The 9,092-nt window shown below is 37.4% G+C and overlaps 2 protein-coding genes across 2 annotated transcripts; both read right to left on the bottom strand.

Annotated features, from left to right (window-relative positions):
* Positions 1 to 1,183: 1,183 nt before the first annotated feature.
* Positions 1,184 to 4,501, bottom strand: LOC101299179 (U2 small nuclear ribonucleoprotein B''-like). Its single transcript, XM_004297559.1, has 10 exons — positions 4,169 to 4,501; positions 4,016 to 4,078; positions 3,495 to 3,576; positions 3,312 to 3,386; positions 2,992 to 3,070; positions 2,814 to 2,859; positions 2,168 to 2,271; positions 1,887 to 1,956; positions 1,562 to 1,644; positions 1,184 to 1,458 (listed from the first exon to the last, which is right to left on the bottom strand). The coding sequence occupies exons 1-10, from the start codon at positions 4,361 to 4,363 to the stop codon at positions 1,428 to 1,430; spliced, it is 828 nt and encodes a 275-aa protein (XP_004297607.1). The 5' UTR covers positions 4,364 to 4,501; the 3' UTR covers positions 1,184 to 1,427.
* A 1,124-nt stretch (positions 4,502 to 5,625) lies between these two features.
* On the bottom strand, positions 5,626 to 6,192 carry LOC101297348 (PRA1 family protein F2-like). The gene has a single exon (XM_004298509.1). It carries the CDS (start codon positions 6,190 to 6,192, stop codon positions 5,626 to 5,628), a length of 567 nt encoding a protein of 188 aa, XP_004298557.1.
* Between the last annotated feature and the right edge of the window lie 2,900 nt (positions 6,193 to 9,092).

Below are 9,092 nucleotides of genomic sequence, written 5' to 3'. Positions count from 1 at the left end.
ATAAGACACGTGGCAGAAATATAAAAGCCGTAATTTAGACAACCACTCATAGTATGACACGGGCAAAAAAATCACATCCGAAATCAAGATAAAAAGTTTTATCTAAACAAAATATCTTCTCAATAATTATGTCTCTTGTCGTTACCGACACAACACGACAAACAAAAATAGTTTGAAAAAAAACTTTAATTAAATATTATTAAATAATAATAATAATTGTCTTTTTAATTCATAATAAAATTAATATTCTGAATCCAATTTGTTTAATTAAATTAACATATTTGTAATTTGGTATGCATTAATTAACATTAAATATATTATATTTTCAATAACAATAGTAAAAGTAAGACATATATAGCACCTCATTGTTGGAGATTAGATGAGTCTTATATGAATAGTGTTTCATGAGGTGCTAAATATATGATAGAACCCCCTAAATAGCCACCTAATGGTTGGAGTTGCGCTAATAGAAATTCCATCGATCTGCTTGCTCGAATACCATTTCCATCTCAGCCTTTAATGAAATCCTTCACATCGCAAAATTGATCCAATCATCTTCGTGAGAAGTGCACCAGCTCTGGTTCAAGAATAAGATGAGCAAAGCTGATTCCATCGAAGGGTGATAACTTTATCAATCCAACTGTGCATACACTAACGCACCATGTCATTGGAACTGAAGCGTGCATGTAATCTGTCTCCCACCTCTTGGATACCAAGAAAAGAACAATGGCTAGAAATCTAGAATTACACGAGCAATTGATGTCTTGATGATGATGATATTCACCTTCAAATAAGTTACAAGGACAACCAACAGGGAGAATGAAAAAGCTAGACTAGGGACGAGAGAGCTTAGAGCCTTGAAAGTTGAACCTACTCTGAGTTTATGTATAGCATTGCAGAAGGGTTTATACTCCCATTTTTTGTTCAAATAGGAGAAAGAAAATCACCTTTGATTCCAGTTATGTTGGTGATTCCCTACAAGATTCGAATTACTAGCTGCTCTGGTCTTCACTGAGGTAACATTGAAGATATTAAGGCAATTTTTCGTATCAGATTTTTCTAAGGTGAATGTATTCAGACAAGAATTAGTAGAAAGGCCTCAATCAAATGAAAATGATACCACTCCACTCTCAATCAAATATTTAAATTTCCAAACATCCAAACCTGTATTGGAGCCAAGTTTAATCATCAACCTTTCGCATTTCTTGGTCAATTTCATTCATCTTTCTTTCTGATGTAAACGCAAGAGAGTACTTCTATAACTTTCTCAAGTAATAGCATTCAACTTTAATTGATCATCAATTACATTAACCACCAAGAACCATAAAGCTTACAGAGGCACCAAGGTGATGGTTGCAATAATTCGAATCCACTTGTACATGAACTACTTGAACATTGTCAGTTTGTCACTGTGAGTCCCCTTTCGTCTACGACTTCCTCATTTTAGATCTTGCATATCTGGGAGGCAATAGTTCATCAGGAAACATATGTAAAGCAAAACATTAGGATTGAAATGTGATTGAAAGAAGGATATCTGAAAACAAAAGAAGGGAGGAAGTACTCTATATGCATGCCACCACGGTCTGAAGATGGTAACATGGTGCCACGAAGTTCATCCATGGCTTTATTAGCTTGTTCAATTTCCTGCCAGAGAGAAACATATTAAAGAACTCAGAAAATCATGCTCCAGCTATTAACATGCACAACACTGAAACAACACTACATTCCACATTTTTTGTTTTTGTTTTTTTATATAACTCAAGTGCTAAGGAATTAAACCAGAAAAACTAGCGCCCAATTAACTCACTGCTTATACATAATTGTCTGATTATCACAACATAATATTATACCCAGAAAAACAAATTGCAGTACTAAGCATGATGTACCTCAAAATCGGCAAAAGCAACTGGCATCCCACCTTTAGCACGCAATTTGATCACATTAAATCCGGGATATCTGACACCAATTAAAGTCATCAATTTTACAATAATCTATTCAAACTTCAAAAGCATAAGGATTATTCACGAATTATGCAGAAGAATTATGGACATGGTCAGAGGAGTGCTAGAAAGTAAAAACTTTGTTTGACCAAGCCTCTCACTCCCTTTGCAATACAAATTTGAAATGAACCAGCTAAATAACTTAGGATAATTAGTTAATTACTCACTGAGACAAAACTTGCTTCAGTTCATCTTCGGTGCAATTAGGACCTAGATTTGCAATGAACAGAGTGGAACATTGTCCTTGATCAGTATGCTTTTCAGATTGCTCCTGCACGACCAGTTCGGAGACAAGAAGTTAGAAATCATACACATGAAATTCCTCTTTCTCTATATTTACATCTCACTTGTACAAACTTCTAGTTAAGTAAAACTATTTTCGAGTCTGTAATATATATGATATCTTGTCATAGACTTTCCTTCTGCAAATCCTTAAACTCTATACTACTTAAGTGCAGACTTCAAGAAAATTCTCAGAAACATACAATAAGAAACATGTACTTAACATAAAAATAATATCTCGCATCATCGCAAATATATCTAATAACTTTGTTTCATGCTTGTTTATCATGTAGTATATAACTCAAATACGGTAGTAAACTACAGTCTGTGTTTCCACGTGAGCTTAAGACGAAAAGGAGGGTAGAAATGAAAGAAGAAGCTGGGAAGTAAAGACTAAAGAGGAACCATATCCAAAAGACCCAGAAGTTATTGTTTTTCTTTTCTGCAAGGGTTAAATAAAAGAAGATCTATTATACTAATCATTTACATAGCACAACTCTTTAAATTTCAAATATAGAACAAAATACTTACATTTACAGCAGCAATAGAATTATCAGGATCCAGCACTGCCTCGGTGCTGCAAATAACCAGACAAGAAAACAGGCTTAGCAGCTATCCAAAGAATAAAGTTAAGTCCGACATATATGCACTTACAATACACCAACTGCATAATCTATTAAACTTTATGCACTTTTCAAGCTGTATCAACCTCTTTGTGTTAGCTAATTCACTCTTTTCCCCAGAATCGTGATTGTCAGTTTCAGATGCTTCTTCGGATTCACTGTCTCCTGAATTTGCAAAGAGTTTCATTCGCAAAAGTGAGTCACACAATTATTTTCAGGTGGCAGTGCCTCCGTGAAACAATAATTACGCATGGAAAACAAGAACAAGGAAAGAGTGCATAAGAAGAGATATGATATAAATCTAACACAGTTATGTTATACAATGGAGAAGGCGAAAAAAAGGTTCTATGTTATACTGTTATAGAAGTAGCTAAGTAGTCACAACTATGGGTTTAAAACACATCACCATCATCGCTGGATGTTCCTTGGTTATCATCCTCTTTTTTACTCCTTTTATCTATAACCACATAGGCTCCACCACCTGTGCAAGTGTCATGTTGATAAACCTTCCATAAGGGAGACCTTTACTGATTCAGATCAAATAATATAAAACTCTAAATTCAAACCAGTATGACATGCATAAATCAACCTGGTTTACGCTTCCTTCTTGAGTTTGATCTAGCGAGTTCAATATGCAGCAATGACCCAGTTTGAGGATCAAATTTGACACCCTGGTCGTGACCACCAAAAGAAAAACAAACTCATAAGAAACAGCAATATAACCAAAGCTTCACACATTTTCATCATCGCAAGCTAAAATACAGTTCTCCTGACTCCCAACTTTATCTTCAGCAGCAATATCCAAATTGAAACAAAACAAATGCTAACTCCTAAATGACTTCTTCATTACAATTCCACTAATTGAAAAAGTAAAGCAAAACACCTATCTGACATATGTCTAACCTTGTTTTTGCTCAAAAATCTCTCCGAAGCTATAGGAATAAACAGTTTCTTGTTCGAAATTCCACGAAAGTAACTATTCATTAGGATAAATTCCTCACTCATTAACCAAACCAAAAGACAGTAATAACAAGCAATTGGAAGCTCAATCACTTGAGTGAAAAATCAAAGCATTACAGTAACAAATTGAAGCTGTATAGCTACACTCACATTCAAAGCATGTAGAGCTGCAATTGCCGATTGGTGATTGAAAAACGTAGCGAAAGCAACGACCTGGAACCAAATCACAAGCAGATTGACACATAATTCTCAGCAGAAATTTCAAATATTTTTCAATGCCCAATAGAGAGGAGTAGCTTCTACCTGGTTGCCGCGGCCGGTGTACTTGAGCTGGCAGGAGTCGAAGCCAGGGCGGCGGCGGAAGAGGTTGTGAATTTCACGCGCCTTGACGTCGTCAGGGAGGCCCGAGACGAAAAGCGTGTTAATCACGCTCCGGTTGCTGTAGTCCGGTTGCTGTGGTTGCGGCAGGTAGTAGGGGTCGTAGGGCGGGTGAGCCATTTTGGTTGCGAGAGGCGAGGAATAGACGGTTGAGATTGAAGAGGCCGGTGGTGGTGGTGGAATGGAGGTTGTGCTCTCAACTCCGAAGTCCGAACAGAGGCTTTTATGGGGGTTTCAAAATTTCAATTTCATTACTCTAAAATTTTCTAGTTACTCTTGTAACCTTTTATACAGAACTTCATTTTCACACCACCCGTAAAAGGGGTAGTTATGACTTATGAGGATTTTTTTTTTTGGCGAATATGACTTATGAGGGTTTAGATCCTCAATTGGAGTGCAGAAAAGGGTGATATTTTGTATTTTCTGTAATGAAAAGGGTGATATTTGGTTATACAGTGATACAATTTATGGGTTAGAGAGACGATATGTTGTTTTGTGTTTGGGGGTGTGTTTTTTTAATTGTGATTAAGATTGATCCGTTCGTTGTTGATTTGCTCTCCATAGCGGCTCATAAATAAATAAATAAACTTAGTGAAGTTACATATTTCTCACCGGTTTACTTTATCAACTAATTATGTTATTTGTATCGAGATCAATTCCTTTTTTTTCTTTTTCTTGCCCAATTCCGTAGAAAGACTAAATTACAGCATTTTCATGGTCAGAGGATGACCGTGACTGTTTGCAATGGAGGAGTCCCTAATATGGAGCAAGAAAAGGAAAGAAAACCACCATATTGTTGAAGCAAAATGGTGCACACCTAGCTTTGTTGGTCTACTTGATATTCAAGGTATAAGTAACTAGTAATAATAGATGGCAATGCGAACCAAGTGCGAAACAACATCAAAACTTTAAAATACTAAAGGATTATGATCATTTCAGAGACATTCGATCATGTCCATGCCAGACCGTGCGCAGGGTTGATATGCATAAACCGAAAAGATATAATTTCTTTATGTTAAAAAAAACTACCAAGAAATATGAAAATGAAGTTGAATGTACACTCAGATAGTATTGGGGAACTACTACTAAAATAGTAACATTGTTCTCCATCCATCAACAACTTCCCAACCCCAATTCTGCAATTCCTAAATGGTAACAATTCCCAGTAAAAACTGGAAAACCCCACCTCAAATCCGGTACACTCTCAAGAACTGCCAAGACTTCACTGACATTTGTACACACCAAAGCCGAAAACAAATTTTCACTATTGGATCAGATCACAACCAATTGCAGGTAGATACAACAACTACATTCAATTATAAATTTCAAAACCCAAAAAAAATCAAAAAAGAAAAAAAAACAGTGGGATGGGATTGAGCTAACTAAGCTGAAGATCCAGCCGGGCCGGTCATCAATCCAGCGTTCTCCTCATCAACGTGCAAATCCTCCGTCTTCCTCAGCGTGGCGTGCACCGCCACGACCACCACCGAGATCAGCAGCGCCACCAGGATGTTCATCGTGGCCGACGTCAGAAAGAGAAGCACAATCGTCACGACGCTGAGGACGATCAGGACGATGCGGTCGTCGACGGTGCGGCCGAAGAGGACGAGCGGCTCGTCGCGGAGGAAGTAGAGGAAGAGCCAGGCGGCGAGCATCACGATGAGGACGATGAGCGAGATCGGGTGCCAGAGGAGGCTGAGGAAGAGGATCAGGAGGACGATGATGGCGTAGTTCATGCGGAAGTAGGAGGCGTTGTAGCGGAGGCGCGTGAGCGCGTCGCCGAAGCCGTGGGCGAAATTGAGGGAGCGGAAGTCGAACATGAGCTTCCAGGGGCGGCGGGCGCCGAGGCCGGCCTTGATACGGTCCTTGGCTCGGGCGATGTACTCGCCGGAGGCGGAGGTGGAACCCGACGGCGACGACGAGGTCGGGATGGTGCCGTACGTCGTCATTGGGTTAGGGTTTTGACTTGTTGACTTTCCGGAGGGAAATTTTCGAGGGAGAGAAGAAGGCGAAGAAGGTGGAGAGACTCTCCCTGTGCTGTGATTGAGTAGAGTTGTTTAGAGGGTTCGTTTTGGAGAATAAATTATGTGGCTATGGAGGGGCTTTTATATGGTGTGGGTGAGGTGCACTGAGTGTACGTGATATTGTTTGTGATTGGTCGTGATGTTTGTGAAAGTTCGGACAAGTTTTTCTGTTTAGGAATCAATTATGGGCTATTATTTCTTGGTTTTTGTCTTCATTTCAGTGTAGTGATCTAAGAATTTTTCAGAGCGATTGGATTTTGCTCATAAATAATTTTCCATTGTCATGTTTAGTTTGTCATATGGCATCAATACTTCAATAGCCACTTCAAGTATATTGTGGAAAATTGAGGACGAAAATAGTTTTAAATTTGACTTAAACCACTTCAAGTATGTGTTGGTGGTACAAACCCCATGATGTGATCATTCAAATTTGACTTAAACTAGTTTTCAACTCATTTTAATTAGAATAACAGATTCTTACCCTGTCCATTCATCAAAAATAATATCAAAATAGCTGCAAAATCGCAATAGAACATGACCTAACATTGAAATGCATAGATCAATTGTTTTTATAACAAATGAGCATGACTAAGAAACCTATAAAAAGATCGTATTATATTATGCCGGTCTGTTCTACTGATTCATAATAGTTAATTCAAAACATCGTAATTATAATTACTTGTAACTGGTCACACAATAAAAAAACGCAATGTAGATAAGGGAGTCATTCTAGTTAAAACTCTTAAGTTGAGGACTTTTCATTTTATGGTTTAAAAAATCTATTTTTCGATCACATTTTGACATCTCATCCGTTCAGTTTTTTTGTTTATATGAGTAGATCATTTATAGAAATTTTCAGCCAAATTGATGTTCGTTAAGATAAAAAACTATATCAAATTAATGGACGAACCAAATCTCTCAAATATGAACCGTTGAATTTTATAATTGATAAATCACACTTATGAATGCCTTAACAATTTTCAATATAGCTGAAAATTTGAAGAAATGATCTACTCATAAATACCAATAAACGGAACGATCAAGATATGGATATAAGATCGAAATATGGGATAAGCCGAAAAGTTTTCAACTTAAGAGTTCTCATTAGAAATGTTCACATATAAATAAATGTACTCCAAAAAGCCAATATTTAACAATGCAATTGATTTTTCTGGTCCAAATAGTATCAATAAATTGTATTGATCACATTATTGACATAGATTGTACAAAGGAGTTGAAGTACAATAGGAATGAGAAACTTGAATGTCCTTGGTCACTCTACATCATCAAATCAATGGTTAAATGGACGAAGGAGAATAAGGAGGAGCATCGAAAAACCATGAGGTGTCAAACATTGTAACATTGTTGCGTTACAAAAATGATGCCCAGTTGTCAAAGGGGCCCATCCCTTTCAACCACCCGTCCATACAGATAAGTCGGGAATACTCTGCTGAAAAGACAACACTAATCATGGTGGGGACGGCGACGATATTAGAGAGAGCAGGGCCGGCCCGCACACCACGTGGCATGCTTCGAAAAGCAACAGCAAAAGTCGAGTCGTCCAGGCTCTCTTCCTGTTGGACCTAGCGGGTCTTCCAACCACGCGGCGCATTCTGAGTGGTTGTAATGTTGTGCAGTGGCAGTTGTGGTCAATGAGAGGACGCCACGTGTGGGGTTTGAGGATCTGTAACTGCAGTGGCGAATCGTTGGGTGATTGCTGTAGCAAGAGGTCAAAGGGGAAAACGTCACTGGCAGAGAGGAGAATGCATGTTAGGGTGTGGCCAATGAGGGAGAGCATGTGGAAGTACTTGATCGTGGTTATGGAACTTATGGTGGTGGAGAAATTTATGCATCCCCTTGTGTTTGTCTGTACTTAACTTCTCTTGTTCTTGGCTACTCGAACTTATTGTAATAATTATTGATCGAGAAAATTATGGATCATGTTTTTGAAAAATACACGATATACACTGAATTCTGTAATGATTTTGTATACATAATATTTATGATTATGATTGAATAACAACTTTTTAGATGAGATAATTTTCTTCATTATTTGTTTGTTCTCACGAACTTGTTAATCTTAACTTGTTATAAAATAATATACATAATATTCACATTGGACCTTCATGATAAACGTCGGTTGCTTTTCAAAAGAAGCTTCTATTGCTCTTCTCTTTGATCATGTTTCGGTGAGAATGGTCATTCTAAAGAAATTATTTTCTTAATTATAGAAATTAGATTTAATGACGAAATGAGATTTCAGACATAAGAGTTTGTGAAAAGAGTCGCTACAATCATTGCAATCTAGCATTTCCAAGACGTTTAGAGTAATCCATGCCAAATCATCCATACTTGATATTCATGTTGAAACATGAAATCAGAGTGCTAGAACAAAATGTCGTATCAGAGAACATAGAATTATGAATAATGAATCCATAATTCTAATAATTGGGAAATGAGGACGGAAATCTATGATTCTCCTTTAAGATATCTATTTATAAACTAAGCTAGTAAGTACAGATGATTTATTCTTATCATTGATCACACTACCTAATAATTTTCTTTTAAACCAAATCCCACTAGTTAATTAGCACTTGGCTTTGTAATTGCCCTTTTCAGGAACCTTTCTTGTTCAAAAATGTTCTTCTGTGTTCGGGGCTTCGGGCCTCTAATGTTGACAGTGATACGTACAACAACGTGTCATGCATCATCCACATCTCTAATCTCACCTCACAAACATCATTATCTTCATCCAAAAGTTAATTCCTCTCCAGTCTCTATTATATGGAGATTGCTTTACAGCCTAGTTTTTGTGACATAAATCT

The sequence above is a fragment of the Fragaria vesca genome, linkage group LG4 (genome assembly GCF_000184155.1).
Source record: "Fragaria vesca subsp. vesca linkage group LG4, FraVesHawaii_1.0, whole genome shotgun sequence".
NCBI lineage: Eukaryota > Viridiplantae > Streptophyta > Magnoliopsida > Rosales > Rosaceae > Fragaria > Fragaria vesca.
The sequence above is the reverse complement of the archived record's forward strand: the minus strand, read 5'-3'. Positions and strand labels throughout refer to the sequence as shown.

Excerpts from the sequence above, each read along its gene's own strand:
- LOC101299179 (XM_004297559.1), bottom strand. The coding sequence starts at position 4,363 with ATGGCTCACCCGCCCTACGACCCCTACTACCTGCCGCAACCACAGCAA. Across the intron at positions 3,387-3,494 it reads AAGAAGGAAGCGTAAACCAG|GTGGTGGAGCCTATGTGGTT; the intron begins GTTGATTTATGC and ends ACACTTGCACAG. Across the intron at positions 1,459-1,561 it reads CGTGGTGGCATGCATATAGA|ATATGCAAGATCTAAAATGA; the intron begins GTACTTCCTCCC and ends ATTGCCTCCCAG.
- LOC101297348 (XM_004298509.1), bottom strand. The coding sequence starts at position 6,192 with ATGACGACGTACGGCACCATCCCGACCTCGTCGTCGCCGTCGGGTTCC.